Source organism: Ochotona curzoniae, unplaced genomic scaffold (genome assembly GCF_017591425.1).
Source record: "Ochotona curzoniae isolate NIBS_2020 unplaced genomic scaffold, NIBS_Ocur_1.0 scaffold_1852, whole genome shotgun sequence".
NCBI classification, from domain to species: Eukaryota; Metazoa; Chordata; class Mammalia; order Lagomorpha; family Ochotonidae; genus Ochotona; species Ochotona curzoniae.
Window position 1 is genome coordinate 30,422,135 of NW_024467087.1, and position 23,076 is coordinate 30,445,210.

The 23,076-nt window shown below is 38.7% G+C and overlaps 1 protein-coding gene across 1 annotated transcript in view; it reads left to right on the forward strand.

Annotated features, from left to right (window-relative positions):
- GUCY2F (guanylate cyclase 2F, retinal) overlaps positions 1 to 23,076 on the forward strand; it is a 110,945-nt gene that overhangs the window by 15,987 nt on the left and 71,882 nt on the right. The window contains exons 3-5 of the mRNA XM_040999789.1: positions 3,835 to 4,136; positions 17,325 to 17,679; positions 19,063 to 19,147. Coding sequence (XP_040855723.1) covers positions 3,835 to 4,136; positions 17,325 to 17,679; positions 19,063 to 19,147 — 742 coding nt within the window. The remainder of the gene's footprint in view (positions 1 to 3,834; positions 4,137 to 17,324; positions 17,680 to 19,062; positions 19,148 to 23,076) is intronic.

Sequence of the window (23,076 nt, forward strand, 5' to 3'; positions counted from 1 at the left end):
TGGGAATTTGCTTCTGGAGTCTCCTGGCATTTACTTCTGGAGTCTCATGACATGAGGGTGAAAGGGAGAGCATTTGACAATGTACCACAGTGTGGAGACAGAAGCCAAGAGAAAGTGCGCTAATATCATGCCTTAGTGGCATATGATCTAAGACAGCTGTAGGTCTTGGTTGTTATTTTGGCTGCCAGTGGCTTGAATGTTAACAATCAGGATGGAAACTTAAAAATTGGTATTATTCAGTTACCACCTGTTGATTCAGACCTTGTCTAGGATTTAAGGTTTCTGTACGCTAATCCTCTCCTAACAACAATTTACAGGTCAAATCCAATTTTAATGAATGTAATTTTGAGATAATAAGGCTATTTGGTAAAATCACCTTTTAAAAACAGATACATCCACAAATCCCTCTTTTCATGAAGAGCTCAATCTATTAAATGAAGATGCTGATGTTTGAACTCAATATTTATGCTCCCTAACTGGGTTTAGAGGCAAGTTTTTATTACCAAAAAATACAGGAGGTTTTTTTTATAATTCTGTCTTGAATTTTCCATTTCTTCTTCTTCAAAATAAGGAAGACAAGATAGGCTAAATAATCTCAAACGATCTTCCAAGTTGTAGGGATTTGGACCCCTTGTTTGAAATGTCATCAGTGTGGGTCAAAGAAAAATAATGAAAAGGAGAAACCTATATTGAGACAAGGCCTTGGACATATTGATGACACTAGGTATTAAAAACAAGCATGGCTGTATTTACTTAATCGGTAAATATCACTTGCAGTTGTTCCTCCATCTTAAGAATCCAAATATGAAATATGTCTTAGTCTGAAAGGAACCCACAAAAAGCACACAAGTGTACAATCTTTCTCCTGAAGATTGTTTGTACACACCTATTTATGCAACCTTCACTGTGTAAATAACATGTACCAAGATATGGGGATAAGTAAGACACCATCCCTGACCTTAAGAAGCTCATAGCTTCATAGCAGAAGCTGAAATAAATAAGGAAATGAATTTTTAAGTGCTATGCTAGAATTTGGTTTAGAGTGCAATGTGGGTTCTAATACAGTATTCCAAATCAGTTTTCCAGAAATCCATCTGTCAAATGGAGTGTTGAGTATAGCTGAGTGAGTGCTCTTGCAATGATGGCAGTGGACATGAGCAGACAGAACTGCATAAGAATACAATCAAAGACCTCTGCTCGTTCCCTGGTTAGTTCTAGAGAAGAACTAGCCCTGAAGATTTGACAGGAGTCTGGGCCTTCCTTTCTCCATGTTGACCAATCGTAATATGCAGCTAATACAGAGGAAGTGGTACAGTGTAATAGCAATTGTTTAACAGCCAACTCTTCAGTGGCTCTTGTGAATGAGCATAAGCTGGCTCTGGCATATTACTATGGGGATGTGCCCTTGGGCAGAAGAGGCTCTCCTGGGTAGAGAACAATTCATGGAGAGGTAGCAGCTCTCAGCTGCTAATAGCCCACAGCAGCTGGCAGAATAATACCTCAGTTCTGAAGTGTGCATGTGGATGGTACACCACAAGAAAACTCCTCACACTTAGTATTTGCTTAAGCATTTGCCATATTTTAACCAGCACCAAAATCTACTTACCATTTTAGTGAAGTAAATTTATTTTTCTACTCTTTTATGTAAATTACATGGAATTCTATAGCTTTGAGTAACATTGACAAAGTCATTTACTCTCTGCTTTTGCAGAATGACAATGCTGATACTGACCTACCCATAAAGAATTCTGTTGAATAAACTGGCTGCTTAATCGAAGCCCATGATTTAACCCAATTTTTCCTCTCAAAGGACCTGTGATTGGGTTGATTAATCAATCTGATGTATGCTTAAATGGTGTATCTATAGAATATTTTTGGTTCTAGTTTCTCTTTCTCAAAACCAACTTTTGCTTCATATCTCTATGGTGCTCCATTTCCCCATTTTATAATGTGTAATTGTGAAAAAGTGAAGTTGGGTTCCTTCTATGGCTCATGAACTAGTTCCAAAGCTTTCCTTAGGGAATTTCAAGGATGAGTTGAACACTGGAATATGTGTAGAGCCACAAAAATCATCAAGAGTAGACTTCAAAAGTCTAGATATGAGGGGGTCTTTAAAAAGTTCATTACAATGTACATTATGAAAAACTGCATGCATTTTAATTTTTACACCAAAGTAAGTATATGTTTTAATTCTTTTTTTTTAAGAACAGTTTGAAATTCCGTAAATTTTGAAGAAGCTAATCATTATTTGAAAATCCACATTATGTCATATTGAATGTATAGTGTATTTAAATCACCATCATAAGTCACTAGTTAAACTTTAAGATATACAATGGATGCCAACTTCAGCTTTAAGGGATAACTTTCTGGGGTTATCTAACAAGTGTGAAGGAGATTTTTGTAAATAAATGAAACAATGTGGAAATGTCAATAACCAGCCATTGAGGGTGGCTGTGCACACTTACATCCTGAGATTAAATAGCCCCTGTATGCATGTATAATTAGCATTTACCAGTGGTTGTATGACTTTGTCCTTTTTCAAAGAACTCAGAGTGCTTTCCAGTGATTATCTAATTAAACTACTCAATGTATCTGTGAACTGCACTGGAATCTACATTTAAAGATGTGGTCACTGAAGCCAAAGTTAGCTTAAACTAAACTCTTATAGCATGCCAAGGACAAAACGGGATATGTGACTTCCAGTAATATGATCCTAGCTGCCATTCTTTAACTGTTGCCCCTCTAATCCAATCTAGTCTAGCATAGCCTTGCCAAACAACATAGTTTCATAAGTCTAGGGAGAATTACATTGGGTGAAAAGTAATTCCAATTACAATGAAGCTATATTTTGAAACGTTGAACAAATTACTCATAATAATAATAGTATTCAGAGGCAAGTGTAAGTGCTATTCATTGTCTAACTCGTGGTACGGGTACAAACATTTGGTTAAAATCTATTGGAGTACATGTTTGTAGGAAGTAGATTAAAAGCGAGAGTGGCTGTGGGAATCTCTCCCATATTCCTCTTCTTCATAGTCTAAGGTGTGATAGCAGCCGTTATTTATTGAGAGTGATACACTTAACCTGTTAGGTGAATTGTCTCTTTCATTCATCATTATCATATCATTATCATCCGATGAAGTAGGTATTGCTACCCCCATTTTACAGATGAAACAGAGAGAGTTTAACTAATTTACCCAAGGCTATACAGCTAATAACTGGCAGTGTTACGATATAAACATTGCTTTTCCAATCCTAAAGGCTTGTTATTATGCTACCTACCATTTCTAAAGTAATTCTTGTTCCTGTGTAGTAATAGGCTCTTCAGTCTGTAGGAATGTCACTGTTGTGCCTTTGCCAATTAACAGTCCCTGGGCATACCTGAAGCTCAGCTCTTGATCTCACCCTCTTTTAAAAAACTTTATTTATCTGAGTGAAAAGGAAAGTGAGAGCAAGAGAGTGAACTCCCCCTTCCATTTGCTAGTCCATTCTTGGCATACCTATAAGCAAGAATTCAATCCAGTCTGCCCTCATGGGACTGATACCTCCCAGGGTCTACTTTGGCAGGAAGCCGGGATTAGGACCTGGAATTGGGTATCAAGCTCAGGTACTCTGCAATAGGACACTGGTATCTGATCTGGTAAATGGTAAGCTAAGTGGTTGCCCCAGGATGTCAGTATCTTGCTTATCTTGATTGCAGAAGAGAGAAATCATTCATAAATTCGTTGCAATACATTTGTGTATTTACTCAATCTCTAGTGGTTTTTTTTTTTTGCATCTGCAATAGTTTATTAACATATTGTTACTGTAACCTCTTTGTTTTGTTGATTTCAGTAATCATCATGTGTATGCATTCGGCTTTGATTGGGGGACAGACTCAAATAGAGCTCTTGGAATGGGCTCATGATTTGAAAATGACTGATGGAACCTATGTGTTTGTTCCTTACGATGCCCTGCTCTACAGTTTACCTTATAAGCACACTCCATACCAGGTCCTAAGGAATAACCCAAAGCTCCGAGAAGCCTATGATGCTGTATTGACAATTACAATGGAGTCTCAAGAGAAGACATTCTATCAGGCTTATACGGAGGCAGCAACAAGGGGTGAAATTCCTGAGAAGCTGGAGTTAGATCAGGTAAGTGGATTCACAAGTTGTCATGAGCTGAGAAACAAAATTTGGCTTAGTAAGTATGATTACTTTTACTGTCAACACCCTGTATTTCGTAGGCAAGCCATTCAATAGCATGCAACCACACACAGATTAAAAATACATTTTATTTGAAGAGAATTTTAAAAAATAAAGACACTGTTGGAATTTTCTTATCCTTTAGCAATCTACAATACTATTATGTAGTCATAAAGAATAGGTGAAATTTATTTAAGAACTGGGAAAGAACTTTAATACATACTGGTACTATTCAAGGGAGCTTAGTAAATAAGTGCTGATCCAGTTTAGCAGTAAAGCCATGGTGAACAACAAAATATCACCTTGATTATTGATAATGTTGGTTTTGGAGGATGCAGTTTCCTTTTCTAGGCATTTGAGCTTCCCAATACTGAAACTGAGGATCACGCAGACTTTTACACACAGCTGCTGACATTGCTGGAATACTGGAGACCTGATGCATTGTACATTAAATATATAAGTTGGATGAGTACAACAGAGCACATACTTCCTGTAGGTAGCCTACTCCCAAGAGAAACAAGATAATAGGGACTGGGTTATGCATATGCTTGGCTTTATTTCTAAACTAACCAGTTTGTTTTTTGAGAGGAATAAGTAAGGGAGGTTAGAGAGATCAGGAATTTTTTTTTCCAGAATAGCTATACCTGCATGAAAGGAATCACCTGGAATGCGGAAAGAAATATTCTTTCATAATGTATAAGAAAAAATATTTGTGTATGTTTGGATGCATGTACAAGGGTACTTCAAGAAGTCCATGGAATATAAAATTAAAAGATGATTATTTTGGTACAAGAGGATTGCTAAATCCATGCATATCTTTTCTTAATATGTAATTAAACTTTTTGAAGATCCCTTTCATACACAATTTTGAAATGTTTTCACACCAAAATAAACTTCTCTTGACTTCATTTTCCATGAGCATTTTGAAGCACTCTTTGATTTACAGACATATTTCAGATTCAGTTCATAAACACTTAAGGCTAAATGCCCTAAGGAGAAGGGAGCAGAAGAAAGTAGATAAAAGAACAGAGAGCCAAGAAGAACAAAGAAGATAGGAATTGGAGAGGAAGATGGTGATACAAATGAAGTCAAAATGGAAGAATATAGATAGATGTCTGTTGGATGATTGTCACAGGAGAAAACAGGCATATTTGGAAGCACTCCAAATGACACATATGTAAGTTTTAAAGTTCTAACATTTGTTAGCATTCCATATAAGTCATATTGCTTTTGGCTGCAAGTAACAGAATGCCGGACAGGGCCTAAATAATGATTTTTCAAAATTTGGAGGTGGAAGCATCAAGGTTCATTAATGCAGCAACTTGCTGATGTCTTCATTTTTTTTTTCTTATTTCATCTTACAAACCACAATGGATTATCTTGCCCATATGAGTTGGTTGGTATCATGGTCCCAGGATGGCTGTCATAACTCCAGTTATCACAGACAGGTGGCAGTGTGCACAGGTGAAAATGGACAGTTTCCCTTTTCTATGCTTCTTTTTGAGAAGAGGAAATCTTTCCTAGATATTCACTGAATAGATTTCCCTGCATATCTTCTTGATCACAATTGTGCCCCAGACTATTGCTTAATATTCAGGAAAGAGGCGTAAGACTGCCATGATGACCTTAGAGCTGTTGGGAAAGTGTGAAAAAATTCAGATTCTATCCGTAAGGAAGAAAGCTGTCAGGTAGGTGGCAAGTTATGTCTGATACATTTTCTATGCTATTCTTTTTTTAAGTTTTATTTATTTGAAATATTCACAGTGAGAAAGACACACACAGATATTCTATTTTCTGGTTTACTATACAGGTGGTTGCCAACAGCCAGGGTTGGGCAGGCCAAGGTCATGAGCCTAAAACTCCAGCTTGGTGGTAGGGTCCAATACTTGGGCCATCTTCAGCTGCTTTCACAGGAGAATCAGCATGGAGCTGGAGTGCACATAAAGCAGCCAGGACTAAAAGGAACTCTATTATATGGGATGCTGACATTGTAGATTGCTGCTTTACTTGAGGCACTGGCCCCTATGATACTATCCTGTTTTATTCACCTGATGTTTTCCCCTCCCATAAGCTGCTTCTCTCTCTGAATGAGCGATCCAGGCAAACTAAACGTTTCCTATCTCTTCCTAACTGAGTATTGATAATAAAGAGTTTTATGACTGTAAGAGTGACTTAAAAAATATAAGCATTTACAGTTCTACATTTGAACTGTGTTGTTACGTTTATTGTAGATCTCCTTTTTAAGGAAACATGCATATAATTAAAACAACGGCCAATTTTATCAAAAATTGCATAAATTCCTTAAATTGCTAAGAATGTTTTTGTCTAAATGCAGTTGTTTGGTGTTGTATTTTGGAGGTAAGCAACCAGGTTGTAAATTTCGGTACTCTTAAGCCAATGCATGGCATTATATAAATGTAGTGTAAGTCATCCTTTTATTTCAGTTGAAGAAGATCAGCGTGTGCGTGCATATGTACACCCCTGTGTATGTGTGTGTTTGTATGAGCAGATAATTGATAAAAAAACTTCTACTTTTGATATTTGAACCAATCCCCTTGAGTTTGTAGAAAACAGAATGTAATTAAGGCAAAAAGACGCCATTAGCCTGGTTGCTAGGCAGCCAGCCCTCTGCTTTAGACAAGGAAATAGAGCTACAACAAAGAATCCAGAGCTTCTATGAAAGCCTATTTAAGACCTAGTTACTCCCCCACTTTGCAAGCAAAGTATATTCATGTCTGTGATAAGCAAAATTCCCTCTCGCCTATGTTGCCTTGCTCAAAGGTAGTTTAGAGGGCAGCTGGCACAGCAGAAAGTGCATAGGATAAGGGGTTAGGCAAGCTTGGGTTTAAATTGCAGCCTCCTCTCTCTCATCAGCCAGATGTCCTTGGGTAAGTTACCTAGAATTTTTGTCTATTTACCTATCTGTAGACTCTTTCAGGATTATTGTAAATGTTAAATACGCAACACATATAAGGTGACTAGCAGAGTGCCTGGCTCCCAGCTACTTTCCTTCCATTTCTTTGAGGTCAAGGTAGTTTTATTTGTTGATGGCAAGCTACATCTAGGTAGTATTCTGACTTCAGTTGTCTATTTCTCCTGAAGTTTTCTAGTCTCTTAATGTTTCAGCTTTCAAAATTATTTTACTTTCAGAACTATAAATCGCAATTTCTCAAATCAAATTATGTACTTCAATGCTTGTCTGTCCCTATACATTTTTTTGTTTTGTTTTTTCTCTATTTAGCCTACAGGTCAACAACTATTTGTTGAGTACTTGCCATGTACTATTGTTAATAGCTGAGCTCCAGAGAGAACAGTAAACAAGGTAGGTAGGTTTCCATTGGTGGCGTGTTGGAACCAAATCACAAAAGGTGATTATGTGTATCTTTTCTTAACTCTTGCATTCAGTGACATCATGTTGGTAGCTTCAGATCAGTCATGCTGGGAAGAATTTATACTAACAAAACTGACAAACATTACAAATACAATCTTTTCTCCTTTCTGTGGAACTATTGTTTATATAATTTATTCCTGTCCTTATGGGTGTTCAGTTCTATGGAGAAGGACTGTTAATAAATCAGCAAGCAAATGTATTTAAAAAGTTGATGGTTTCTTTCTTGCCCAATAACTTTCAATGAAGTTAAAATGTGTCTATTGCTTATACCAGTGTTTCACTCTCTTATAACTTATATCCTTGCCTTTAAAAATGGAATAAACAAACCATGACAAAAAGCTATCAAAGTGATACTTGCATGTAGTTTTACAGGTGAACAAATGCAAAAAGAGACAGAGTGTTTAAGTAGTGTATAAATGTCCTACATCCAACACTGGGGTGTACCTGGTTCATCACCATTGGATCCAGATTCCAGCTTCCTGTCAGTTTAGACCCTGGGAGGCGGCAGCGATGGATCAAGTAATTGGGTTTCTTGGGCCCAGCCAATAGCGTAGCAGCTAAGGTCCTCGCCTTGAACGCTCTGGGATCCCATATGGGCGCTCGTTCTAATCCCGGCAGCTCCACTTCCCATCCAGCTCCCTGCTTGTGGCCTGGGAAAGCAGTCCAGGACGGCACAAAGCCTTGGGACTCTGCACCCACGTGGGAGACCCGGAGGAGGCTCCTGGCTTCGGATTGGCTCAGCTCCAGCCCTTGCGGCTGCTTGGGGAGTGAATCATTGGAAGGAAGATTTTCCTCCCTGTCTTTCCTGTCTGTACATCCGCCTTTCCCCCCCCCCCCAAAAAAAATCTTAAAAAAAAAAAGTAATTGGGTTTCTGTCACCTACATGAAGACCTGGGTTCAACCCCCGACTCCTTGCTTCAGCCTGTGATGGTTGCAGGCATTTAGAGCATCAGTCCATGGAAGGGAATTTTTTCACTCTTTTTCTTTCTTCTTTCAAATAAATTTGAAAGAAAAAAACTTAAGACAAATCTCACTAAAAATAATTATTATGCCATAGACATGCAAAATCTCAAAAATTTACCTCCTGTGTACCTTTGTCAGACGCGAATAGGGGATGTGGTGAACAAAAATAACAAAGTAAGTGGAAATTGTGGGTGCAACACACAGAACAGAATGTGAATTTTTCCAATAATGAGAATGTAACTGGAGTGGAAGGAAAGAAAGCCTCAGTAAAAACAAGTGAATTTGGTAAGCAACCTGGTAGGATTTACATATGTAAAAATGTTTTCAGAGGATTTTACAACCAAGAGAAAGCAGGGAAAAACACAGAAAAGCTAATTAAGGGAAAAAAATGTTATAAATAAAACAATGAAGTCCAGTAAGAATAAAAAATTACATGTGACATGAATTATAGTCATAGTACCCCATTGGATTAGCATTGAGTGATATCTACATAAGTACTATTTTAAAGATAGTAAATGTGTATTTAAAAATTGTGATATCGACTGTATTGAGAGTCTCAAAGAGGTTAAGAAAGTAAACAAGGACTAGTAAACCTCTACAGGTTATAAGAGGATTAATAGAACATTCTGTTAATTAAGAGATGTCAGTAGCAGTATAATATTGAGAAATGTATAGGTAAGCAGAAGCATAAAGAGCTTAATGAAAACCGATGAAAATAATTTATTCTTATTAAGGGCAGGAGGAAGAGCCAGCTGCTACTGCTGACATGAAACTTTTAATTTCTTTTTTTTTAAGATTAATTTATTTATTATGTTGCAAAGTAGATTTACAGAGAGAAGGAGACACATAGAGAATGATCTGCTATCTGTTGGTTCACTCCCCAAGTAGACACAACAGCTGGAGCTGAGCCAATCCGAAGCCAGGAGCCTCCTCTGCCTCTCCCACACTGGTGCAGGATCCCAAGGCTTTGGGCTGTCCTCAACTGCTTTTCCAGGTCACAAGCAGGGAGCTGGATGGGAAGAGGAGCAGCTGGGATACAAACCGCTATCCATGTGGGATCCCGGTGCATGCAAAGTGAGGATGTTAGCCACCAGGCTATTGCTCTCAGCCCAGATTTTCTTTATATTTTTAAATGATTTTCTTCTCCCCCCTCCTTAAAAAAAAGATTTATTTATCTGAAAGTATTACAAAGAGAGAAATAGAGACAGAAAGAGAAAAAAAGAGAGATCTTCCATCCACTATTGGTTTTCTCCCTTGATGGCTACAATGGCCAGGGTTGAGTGGGGCTAAACCTGGAACCAATAGCTTCTCCTAGGTCTTCCACCAGGTAACAGGGGTGCAAACACTTGGGCCATCTTCCTCTGCTTTCCCCAAGCCATTAGTAGTGATCTGGATCTGAAATGGAGCAGCTGAGACAAGAATCAGTGCCCATAGGGGATGCTGGCAGTGCTGGGGATGGTTTTATCTGATAGACCACAATGCTGCTGCCCAGCCCACCACTCCATTTTTTTTCCCTTTTCTTTTTTTTTACTTATTTATTTATTTTTTATTTGAGAGGTAACCAGTGACTCTCAGAGCTCCCATGTGCTGGTTCATTCCCTAAATGTCCACAGAGATCACAAGCTAGGAATCTAATCCATGTGGGCCACAAAATCACGGTTAGGGAATGCATTAGCGAGAAGCCAAGTCAGGAACCAGAGCTTGGGATTAAACCCAAGTACTTTGATGTGGGATGCAGGTGTTCTAGCCAGTATCTTAACTGCAGGCCAAATATTGGCATCTGAGATGTCTTCATTATATTTTCACTGTTGATTGATAGTTTACCTTAATATGTAAGTCTAGAAAGTGTAAATATTTTTCCTCAGTGCTTTTAAGACATAGATTTTTGTCTAAAAGTTTTCACTGCTGCTATCAGGAACACTATTGCTACTTTTATTCTTAATCCTCTAATGTAAATTGCTTTCATTTCTCCTTCCCAAGCCCCCTAAGTTTGGGATTTCCTTTTTATTTCTGATTCTGTGAAATTTAATGAGGATATCTGAGCACTGTGTGTGTATGTTATGCTTGTATTGTGGGTGGGGGGGCTTTCAACCTAACGATTCATTTATTTATTTGAAAAGATCACACAGAGTGTGAGAGTTGGAGATGGAGATCTTCCATCTGCTGATTCACTTCCCAAGTAGCCACGACAGCCAGGGCAGAGCCAGGCTGAAACCAGGGTTTATTCTATGTTTCCTACTTGGGTAATCAGGGGCCCAGGCACTTGCACCATATTCTGCTGCTTTTGGGGAAATTTTCTTTTCTTTCTTTTTTCCTTAAGATTCATTTTGTCAGAGAGAGAAAGATAGAGATAAAATGTTCCATCTGTTGGTTCACTCCCCAGATGACTCCAGTTGCTGAGTGGACCAGTCCTAAACCAGAAGTCAGGAGCTTTTTCTCAGTCTCCCACTCTTGCACAGTGGCCAAAGCACTTGTCCGCCCTTCACTGCTTTCTCAAACTGATTAGTAAGGAGCTAGATAGAAAATACAGCAGCTGGAACTCAGACTGGTGCCCATATGTGATGCCTATGCTGCATTATGGCACTATAAAACCCTATGCCACAAGGGTGTGGCACCCTGGGATATTTGTTTTGTACTACTGATTTGATAATTTCTTCAATAGCATTGCTCTTGTTCTCTCTGGAAATACTGATAGTTAGCTACACCGTTTTCTGATTTGATCTTTTAATTATATCTATTGCATAGTCCTCTAGTTATTTCTAACTTTTCCTAGGAGAGTTCCTAACGTTTTTTTTTCCTAAGTTTTTTACTAATCTAAAAAAATAACTGTCTTATTTTTAATCCACAGGATTCAGTTTTTGCTGTTTGCTTATTCTAATAGGACTCTGCCTTTGTTTTATCAATACAGTATTCTCTCTTATTTCCTTAAAGACATTCATTGTAGTTTCTTTGAGGTTTTCTTCTGTTGGTTTTTATTACTTAGTTCCAAATTTGCATGTCTTTATTTTGTTATTTCATGCTAAAAACACTGCGTAGGCAAATTTGAAGGTTTGTATGCATGGTGGGTGTGTTGGTGAGTGGATTTCAGCATAGGAGAACTGGCTAACCAGCTCTCTCTCTACTCTCTCTCTCTCTCTCTCTCTCTCTCTGTGGTTTTCTTTGTCTTTTGGTTAAAATCTGTAAATCTTGACTTGTAGTCACTTTTTTTAAAAGATTTATTTTTATTATTTTTTATTGGAAAGGCGGATATACAGAGAGGAGAGACAGAGAGGAAGATCTTCCGTCCCATGATTCACTCCCCAAGTGAGCGCAACGGGCCGATACTATGCTGACCCGAAGCCAGGAGCCTCTTCCGGGTCTCCCATGCAGGTGCAGGGTCCCAAAGCTTTGGGGCGTCCTGGACTGCTTTCCCGGGCCACAGGCAGGGAGCTGGAAGGGAAGCGGGGCTGCTGGGATTAGAACTGGCGCCCATATGGGATCCCGGGCATGCAAGGCAAGGACCTTAACCACTTGCGCCACCGCGCCGGGCCCTTGTAGTCACTTTTTAAGAAGATTTATTTGTTGAGGAAGAGGCAGAGAAGAGGAAGAAGAAGAAGGAGGAAGAGGAGGAGGAAAAGGAGAAGGAGAAGAATGGAAAGAGAGAGAGTGAGAGTGTGTGTTCAATCTACTTGGTTCATTTCCCAAATGTCCCCAATGACCCAGAACTGGATCAGTTCAAATTCAGGAGCCAGGAATTTCTTCTGAGTCTCCCAGTTGGGTGCAGAGGACCAAGCACTTGGGCCACGTTTTACTACTTTCCCAGGTACATTGACAGGGAGCTGGATTGGAAGTGGAACAGCCAGGACTTGAACTGATGCTCACACGGGATGCCAGTGTTGCAAGTAGAGCTTTACTGGATATGCCATAATGCTGGCCCTGCTAATCACTTTCTTCAGAGAAAAGACCTACAATCTCATTGAGACTCACATTCATGCTGGGAACCATGCTGGGGCAAGGAGACTGAGATTCTCATTCTTAAGCATAATGACTGACTCATCATGAATTTTTTGTGCCACATTTCATTTCCAGCTTTTATTGTATATGCAATGTGCTGAAGCTGCTCTGAATGAATTTAATATGGTTTCTGAAGGGGTCTTGTACTTCTGGTAGAGATCAAATGGGGAATGCCTAACAGCTCATTGTAATGTTGTCCAAATTGATTTCTTTTGTTTAATGTTCTAAGTCATCCTCATTTTCGTAGTTCTTGTTGCATCTAATGACTAATCCATGAGAGTTTATCAATGTGCTCCTGTGCAGGTTCTTAGCTTCCATTGCCCTCTATTCTGCCAAATCAGGTTCCACTCCTGTACATCTTCTGGTCTTCATATTCTTTGGTTCATGCTTACACATATCTCTTAATACTGTTAGGCATGGATGTTTAGCATTTCCTGTTTCTTTGATTTCCTCATTGTGAATGATGCTTGAGACAAGGAAAAAAGTAAAGAATTGCTATTTCATCACGTTTAATAATGAAGTCTAAATCTGTGCAAAGTCATAAGAGACTTTCAGTAGTGAGTTTATCATTGCTCATTAACTAATCTAACAAGTACTTATAAAGTTAAGATATAGCATGGTGGTTAATATTATGGACTTTGAGTGCAGACTGAAATAAGTTTTCTTAGGTTCTCTCTCTGTCTTGTTATCCTCATTTTAAAATTGGGAATATGGGCCCGGCACAGTGGCCTAGTGGCTAAAGTCCGCGCCTTGAACATGCTGGGGTCCCATATGAGTGCTGGTTCTAATCCCAGCAACCCCGCTTCCCATCCAGCTCCCTGCTTGTGGCCTGAGAAAGCAGTTGAGGACGGCCCAAAGCCTTGGGACCCTGAACTTGATTGGGAGACCTGGAAGAACTCCTGTCTCCTGGCTTCGGATTGGCTCAGCTCCGGCCATCATCAGACAGAAGGTCTTCCTCTCTGTCTCTCCTCCTCTGTTTGTATCTGATTTTGCAATAAAAATAAATACATTTAAAAAAATAATTGGGAATAATAGTAGTAACTACCTCACAAGCTTTTTTTGAATACTAAATGAGTTAGTAATATGCTAATGAGCTTGTCCAGCATCTAATATTATGTCAATAAATGCTAACAATATTATTGCTATTATTGTTTTTATGATTGGTTCTGGTACTTTGCAGAGAATATGATGGAGAATAAAATAGGAGTGAGGTTTTTTTGTATATCATATTCAGAGGGGAACATTTATGTCATTTTGTGGTACTATGGAATTACACCTAAAACTGAAACTGCAATACTTACTGGTCATAATTCCAAGGATGGGATAAGGGACTTGAACTTTGTATTTCCAAGATGATGATAGTACATCCCCATATTCTTATTCTGAAATATAAGCAAAGGAGGCATTGTGTATTTAGTGTTCATTGAGGTATCTACCAGATATCACACATAAATAATCTTGCTGAATCATCAGCTCAAACCTGCTGATTAAACCTGACCAGAGCATTCCAGGTTTGGGCCCACTAGACAGCTTATCAGAAAACACTGATTGAGCTCACAGGGACTCCAGTTGTCTTTGTGGCTCTATTTGTAAGAAATCAAGGTACTGTATTCATTTGTTCCTCATCAAACAGAGATTATCCATCTCTTTGTCAAATCCAGAGGTTTAAATTCTACATTATTGGATGTACCACCTTCAATAAGAATTCAATTACCCTTTAGTTCTTGGTATCTGCATGTGCCGAATTTTGTTCAAAAGAAATGCCATTTTTTTTCCCTTCAAGTGATATCCTTCCAAACCAAAAGTGACTTGCTATACACTTCTGTGGCTGAAATTTTTGGAAGCAAGTTTTACATCTTTTGTAGCTTAGTAGATGCATTCAGCTGATTTTCCACTTAATGACAATGTGACCTGTTAAGTTGATCAAATGCAAGTCACTTTTCTTATCTTACATCTTGTTCCTTTAAACAGAAAGTCTAAGAAGTCTAGGATCAAGTTTTATAAAATTAGTAAGTAAAACGTCAATGGTATGTGTCCATTTCAATCATTATTAATTTATTCATAATTCATTGACTTATTCAGATTAAGGTCTTCATAGTTGCCAAACATAATAGACTAAATCATCAGTGGCCTCAACATTGTGCTGTGATGTGAACAAAGTCAACTGTCTGACTGGAGTTCTTGTCAATCTTGTCTTAATTCATTGAAACCATGGTGAAAATCTAGGACAGATGTCTGTGGAGAAGGCCTCTTCTTCACTTGTTTCATTCTCAGCCTCTTTTCTTACTATTTGCAGCAAGTGCAATTAGAGATGTCTGGGGATTGATATGAACAGAGCATTCACTGGGCTTGTGGAAAGCAAAGTTCTCACTACATAAGGGCACATTTGATGCAATCCAACTCAAGTCGACTAGAACAGAAATTGAAGCTTTCACATTCGCAGTGGGTCATTTTTCCATTTGTTCCTTTACAGCAGAGGAATGCTGTTGTTATCCTATGCATTTTCCCTTCAGTTCTAGTACTTCTACTATAGTTTTGTATACATGTGTGAGGGAGTGATAGTGGTGCTGTGTGTGTTTGCGTGTAATATGTGATGAATGCTAGAGAACCTCAAAAAATAGGATTCATATTTCAGACATCTTGAGAGTTGCTACCAATCAGCTCTAACAGGGTTCCATCCAAGAACAGAAAGGCAGCATAGCCTGCAGGGTTGAAGACTCAATCAGAGGCAAGGGGGGGGGTGTTGCTTTTTAGAGTTTAAGTCATTGCTTTTGGCTTTAGGTGAATGCAATCGTTTTGCTCAGAAGGCTCTGTGCCTTTCAAAGCAGAACATTATTATTTCTGCTTTCAGGGGCATGTTGCCCTGTGATTTTTCTATTAGTATTGAAATTATTCTGCACCTTCCATCCTTCATTTAATGTCATAACCTACAAAAGCCTCAGAAAACAGTCAGGCTTTTGTAGAAGTTCTGATGACTAAATGGGTCATTTGAGAATGTAAGGAGGAGGAATTAGTGAAATTCTCCAAAGATACCTCAAAGAGTGCTTAGTAACTAAGAGTATATGCTTTGATGACAACTCACAACATCCGTCCATGTGTTCTACAGTGTGCATGTTGAGGCAGAATATATGGATCTAACAAAATGTCTACGTGTTAAATTGAGTTTCTGGACTAGAAAAAGAACTAGGAATCTTTGTAAAAGAGCAGAAATAAAGGATCACAGGAAATATTGACACCAACTGAAATCACTAAACTATCAAACAAAACATCTGGATTCTAATGCTAATATGCTTAAGTGAGTGAACCTGTCAAATTACTTCAGTCCTCTGAATCTCTTTCCTGCATACAGAATAAGACATTTAGACCAAATGAGTCCTAAGTTTTAGACATTCACAATTCTTTTTGCTCATTTTATAGATGAGGAAACTGAAACTATGGAAGAGACCATAAGTGACTTGCATTAGGAACAGGTCACATAACACTGTGTCATCTTATGTTCTTTTGGTTTTAAAATCTATATGCATAGTCAAGTTTATAGGCAGTTCTGGGTCTGAGACTTAGGCTGTCTCATTTTGTTGATTTTGTTTGAATTTACCATTGATATTTGTGACACCCTTTAGATACTTTTGATGTGCAGCCAGGGTTTAAAAACACCCTTGCTCTAGCTGCTGTACTTCTCTGCCTTTTTGATATGCATTTCCAACACACAAAAATGATTAAATTTAAACCTATTTTTATCAGATCAAGTTTACTAGAGCAGATTAGCTTTCTAGACACTGTGAAACTAAAGAAACAAGTATCAGTGTTACCAAAGCTTGGTAAAATGTCATGACCACAGCTTTTGTGAATTCCTTCCTAGAAGTGAAATGTTAGGGAAAACCATAAAGCTTTGGCCATGGAATATGGGTATGTGTGTTGTATGTGGGGAGGATAGGGGGTTGGAGTGTGGACAGTGGAGGAATTATTTGTCCTTCTTCTCTACTTCTTTGGGGAAAAGATAAAATTGTTGTTCCCAAAACAGACCTAAGGATTAATGATGAGTGCATCAAGCAAAGCATATAGTATCACCTTTATCACATTCATTAAATAGGCATAGTCATGTTGTTCATCATAGCCAAATTACAATTCTGTAGTAACTATTCACTTTGCATACCAACATGATATAGGGCCTCTTGATTTAAACACACATTCTCTACACAATGCAACATTTGGCTCACAATACATTTGTGTGTACAATATGTATTTAAAAAATGAGTTCTGGTTGTTCACTTTATGCATCTAAAATAGCTATTTTGAACTAAGAGAAGATACGTACATGGACTGGGGAGATACATTATTTATGGCCTTCACATACATGCACCTAGGGCTCCAGAAGTATTAACAAAAGGAATTTGGCCTTGTATATTGCACCAGTAATTAATATGGTAAATTTCCTTTGAACTCCACTTGTCTATTACAACACTTGCTTTTTGTTTGTTTGTTTGTTGTTGTTTTTTAAATGCCCCTTATAACTCAAAATCACTTTTTTAGCTTAGGCGCATAAAAGTATATTGTCTATGACTTGGTTTGTTCATAAAATTGTCATATTTGATATATTTAAAGTTGTGAAGACCTGGGGGAGAAAAACAAGAAATTCCAGGAGAAACAAAGCAAATTCTCAGAAAAAAATTTTTCCCTCCGGGTCTTCATAGCTCAGATCTGCAGTCCATAATAATGGAAACACACTCGGAACATACTGTGATTGGTCTAGAGTGACTAGGGCTGAGGATAATTTTAATTTTTAAAAATAGGTTTCACCATTGTTTGGAACCATCTACAATTCAATTTACTTTATTGCACAAGCCATGAATAATGCTATGAAAGAAAATGGACAGACTAGTGCTGCCAGCCTGGTTCAGCATTCCAGAAACATGCAATTCTATGGATTCAACCAGTTGATAAGGACAGATTCAAGTGGAAATGGAATTTCAGAATACGTAATCCTGGATACTACCTGGAAAGAATGGGAACTCCATAGCACCTACACTGTGGACATGGAAGCAGAGATGCTACGATTCAGAGGAACCCCTATTCACTTTCCTGGTGGCAGGCCCCCTACGGCAGATGCAAAATGCTGGTTTGATGAAGGGAAGATCTGCAGAGGAGGTAAGGACTGGAAAAATCACTGGTAGTCTGTTTAACTCAGTTTGAATTACAAGGAAATTTCTTTGAGACAGCCATAATTTAATACTGAAATTCACATGAAGTTATTTGCGTTCAGGTGATATAAACTTGTCACGTTAGTGAATTTCAAATGCTAAGAACACGAAAGGCGATTTTTGGCTGAAATAATCACCCACAATTTAAAACCCTTTCCACCATTCATTTTAGCCTTTCTCAGAGAGGTTACTTTTATAAGAGAAAGGTATTACCTTTCCCTTTGGTCTTTTGTAGGCCATGACCTGAAATGGTTTCCTCTGCTACAAACTTCACCTGCCCATCCTTTGATGTATCCTACCAATCTGGCCCCATCCCCAAAATGAGTATATGCACCCCCTCTTCAGTGAATACCCATTGAATTAAAGAAAACCTCTGTCTCATGCCTTAGCACAAAAATGATTTTAAATTGTGTCTGGTATATTGATTATGCTTCCTCTTCCTCTTCAATTCATTGCTCTTTCAGGGAAGGGACTATAGCTACTAATTCTTATGCCTATTCCTCCAACCCGGAGTCACCCACACCAGTGGGCATCCAGTCAGTATTAGCATTTTGTTTGATTGGTGGAACTCTTCTAACTCATGAAAGAGGGGGAATCATTGAATGTCTAAAAGACAATACACAACAGTATTGGAAGACCTGTATCACTCATATACATATACCTCCTCCATTCAAAAGTCAAATGGACCTAATTGAAATCGGCCTTGATTTCTACATTGCTTCAGCATGACAGACTATCTCTTCTCTCCTATTTTCATATATTTCTTTATGAATGCTTAGCAATCTATTCAAATGTTTAGATTTTTCAGAGGCCAATTTACACGCTGATGAAAACGTTGGTTATTAAAGCCAGACCAACCCTCAGACTTGAAGGACAAGTACCATGTTTTTCATCTATCACCCACTGGGTCTGTGGGCCCCAGGGTTGAATTAAAAAAGGTCTTTTATTTTATGAAGGCAACATAATACTTACCCCTCACAGGGGAGATAACATATTTATTCTCAAGAACTCTAATGCTGTCTAACTGAAATGAAGGTGCTCCAAGTTTTTCATTCGTAGACTTCTTCCTCCAAAGAAACACGCCGGTCAGCCTTAATTCATGTGATTTGTTATTGTCAGAGTGGTGAGTGGTTTTGCTTCAGAACAGTGAAATTGCTTTCTGTGTCCATAAAGTCAACAAGACAGACTGTGCCTTAGAAGAATGGAATTAGGTTAGGTAGATGTGGCTTGATTTTAGAGTCACCAGAAAGCATGGGGAATCATTCTGTGGTGCCTTTTATTTACTGCTTCTTTCTGATAATGGTATTTGTCCTCTTCTTGCTCTCTGCAGGCATCGACCCCGCCTTTGCCATGATGGTTTGCTTTGCTTTGCTTGTAGCCCTGCTGTCTATTAATGGATTTGCTTATTTTATAAGGTACATTTTTTTGTTCTTTTTGTACACACAAAATAGAAGCCCATAATAGTTTTGTTAATATTGGTTTCCAGGAAGTCATGTTTCAGTGCAGTTGCCTCATTACATGACCCACTGATTTTCATTTTTCCAAAGTGATTTACCATCCCTACTGGCCCCATTTAGAGTGAAGTGTTTTCATGATGCCAAGAATAACTTCCTCAGCTATGTTGGCTGTGAGTAGATCTGGCTGTGAACGCAATGGTGAAAGAAAACTATTTAAGGGCCTGTCTACTCACTATCTCTGCTCCTTTTCCGCTGGCAAGGTTTGCTTGAATTATCCCATTTAGGAATGGGTTTAATAGTGAATTGAGTTGGGACAGCTTTAATGAGTTCCAAGAATTAGGTAGACATTGAACAGAATCCAAACTCTAGGGATAATGGTACTAATTCATAGGATCATAGTGGAGATTATATAAAGAAAGTAAAGCACTTAGAATAATAGCTGATATATAGTAGGCATTCAGTAAGTGGGTAAAATTCAACTCCTTTTCAGGCACAAGGGGCTAGTCTGTTGACTGTTGGGAGTCCAGGATCCTCATTTTGAGTTTTAATACATTGTTCAGGGTAGCACATCGCTCTGTTTCTAGTATTACTCCTTGGATAAAAGGCTATGCTATCATCATCCTCTTCATCAAATTATTGTCTTCCTTCTTCACATCCCTTAAATAGGAGAGCATCTAATGACCTATTTCAGAGCTGGGATACATGGCTGATTGCGGCTTAAGACAACATCAATTTGCAACATCTTTTTTTTAAAGATTTATTTTTATTATTATTATTTTTTTATTGGAAAGGCAGATATACAGAGAGGAGAGACAGAGAGGAAGATCTTCCGTCCGATGATTCACTCCCCAAGTGAGCGCAACAGCCGATGCTATGCCGATCCGAAGCCAGGAGCCTCTTCTGGGTCTCCCACGTGGGTGCAGGGTCCCAAAGCTTTGGGCCGTCCTCGACTGCTTTCCCGGGCCACAGGCAGGGAGCTGGAAGGGAAGCGGGGCTGCCGGGATAGAACCGGCGCCCATATGGGATCCCGGGCGTGCAAGGTGAGGACCTTAACCACTTGCGCCACCGCGCCGGGCCCGAATTTGCAACATCTTAACAGTTGGACCCTCTACATACTAGGACAATTTGAGAAAAACAGAAAATGGCATCAAACATAACTCTCCTACTTCACCCTTCAACCTTCCCAACCACACTTCATTGCCTATATGTAAGGGTAGTTCAGATTAAACTATGGAATGGAAAACTTGGGTATAGGGTGGACTATTTTGGAGAGTTGCAAAAAAAAAAGCCTAGATTATATTAAATAGTTGTGTGACCATGGAGAAGCATCTTAACATCCCTTGGCCAGATTTTCTCCTTTATACAGAGAGAATTAGATCTTATGATGTTTAAGAGCTCTTCTGCCCCCTGATATTTTAATGAATCTGTGAAATTCAGCATTGAAACCATAAATAAACGTTACTCTTAGTGTTTAATGTATTGGCATCACTGGGAAAAGCTATTGTTATTCAATCTCCCAAGTATTGGAAATATTAAAAATTATTTATTTATTTGATATGAAAGAGGGGAGAGAGAGAGAGAAGCAAAGAGAAAATCCCTACCCTCTCAGGTTCACTCGGTAAACACCTGCAATAGTTGAGGCTATTTCAGTCCAGCAATTCAATTTCCCGTAGGTTGCAGGGGCCCAAACTTTTGCCCACCATTTTCTGTCTCCAGGGGGTGTACATTGATTGGAATCTGGAATCACAGTTGGTTTCAAATGCAGACATTCTACTAAAAGATGTGGGTACACCAAGCAGCATAGTATCTTAACTGCTACAGCAATTGCCTATTCCCAATATTAGAAAACTGATAAAACCACAGGGTACAGTAGGAAGCTTTTGCTTTGGGAAAACACACTTGATAATGACATTAGTTCAAAAGAAGTTTTTCTTGTAATTTCATGACTGTGACATATCCTTGTTTATAACAGAGATCTATTGCTTTTAGTTTCATTGCTACCAATAAATAGAGTACTATAAATGGCAGTTATCAGATACATAGTTAACATGCATCCCATCCAACAAAAAGCTTCTCCTAGAAAGAGTTCTGTTCACCCGATGTCAAAACCATCCTAAGGCAAGGTGGCAAATGGAGTCCCTCAGCTTTTAGTGTTATTGTCTACACCCCCATATGACGATTCTTGCTATTTTTTTTTCTCACTGAATGACTGGTCCTTTGGATTTGAATGAGTCCAGCATGCAATTCTGTAATTCTTGGGAAGGAAAGGGAAGAAGAAAAAGAAAAAAAAAACATGGGGAAAAGGGAGGGTTTGTTTAGAACATGTGGGCTGGCGGGCAAAGAAGACTGGAGAGGAACATGATTAGAGAGGAAAATGATTGGAGAGGAAAATGAGTTTGAGACAATTGGTACTTCAAGTGGTCACAGAAAGCTCAAAGAAAGGAAGAGAGGCACATTATTTTCCAAAGTGACTTGGTCCCTGGTTCTTCAGCTAACAAAGCACGAAAGATGCCCCCTCTTTGCTGTCTTCCTCCCTCTGCCCACCATGGCTGCAATCAGAAGAGCTGAGCAGCTGATGAGTTTCTGTAATAGATGGTGATTACTTGCGGGAGAGTGACTCTCTGTTCCTTACTTTTCTGTGTGTTTTGATTGTTTAAGATTTTTTTTTTCTTTTTTCACAAAGAAAGACGTGCAAAGAACTCAACCTTCCCAAAACAAAGGATTCTTTGAACTCCTTTGTCCTTACTCCTCTGAACCAGATTACATTGCTTTTCTATGAAGCTCTCCTGTGCTTTGTAATACTAATGACCATAATGATAATAATGAGTCCTTATACTCTCTGAGTGCTTCACGCCTTTCAGAGTACTTTCACATACATTATTTCATTTGATTTTCAAAACAACCCTGTAATGTGAATCATACAGGCACCATTACCTTGCTAGATAGATGAGGGACCCTGAGACATGAAGAGGTTAAATTATTAATTAATATTTACCCACACCTGCTCAATTAATGACAGAATCTGCACTGTATCCCAAGTCTCTGGATTGGAAGCTCACTAGAGTGAATTGTGTAGTATGATTGTTTTTACAGGTGTGCCTTCTTTAAAGCAATTCACTGTACATATGAATCAGGTAAGGCAGGGAGCAATGCTTTACTTTGTCAAAAGATTCATGTGTCTTACCCAAGAATTCACCACAGGGCTCTTTTAATTTTCTCTGTAGGGCAGCAGCTCCTACTGTGATAAGGAGCATACTTGTTGGGAGGGGCAATCACAAGCATATTAATTGTTTACAAACCAGTGGAGTCACTGAGAAAAATTGCCTGGGTTGCTGGTGACATTGTATACTTCTTGCAGCCTCTTTGACAAAGTGTTTGGATTCAGTGGTTGTTTTTCCTGCTCTTGGTTTTCAATATATTACACAGAGTGACCGTTTTTGCATTATAGAAAAACAGAAACTGTGGTTATTGTGGCCTCTGAAACAAAACAGAACAAAGCAATCACACTGACTAATGCAAAGGTTTCCTCCTAGGACCTTAAGTTTCTTGGTTAGACCTACCTGACTGTGTGGGTAGACATGGAGAACTCCTGTGTGTATAGAAAGCAATTACATTCACTGCAAATTAATGGGCATATTTGGAGACAATCAGGTTTAAACTGTGTCTATGCAATACTCAGACAAGAGACCAATTCAGTAAAAGGAAAGAAAAAAAAAACTACTTGTTTGGAATCATGTAGACAAAGGAACCAACTGATTGGATTTTTCCACTTTTCGACCTGTTACTTTGGCAACGCACAGATGCAAGTTTGCAAGACAAGTGGTCTTATGGGCAGAAACCTGGGCCAACAGCCAGGGAATGGGGGATTCAAGTTCCAACTCTGCCTC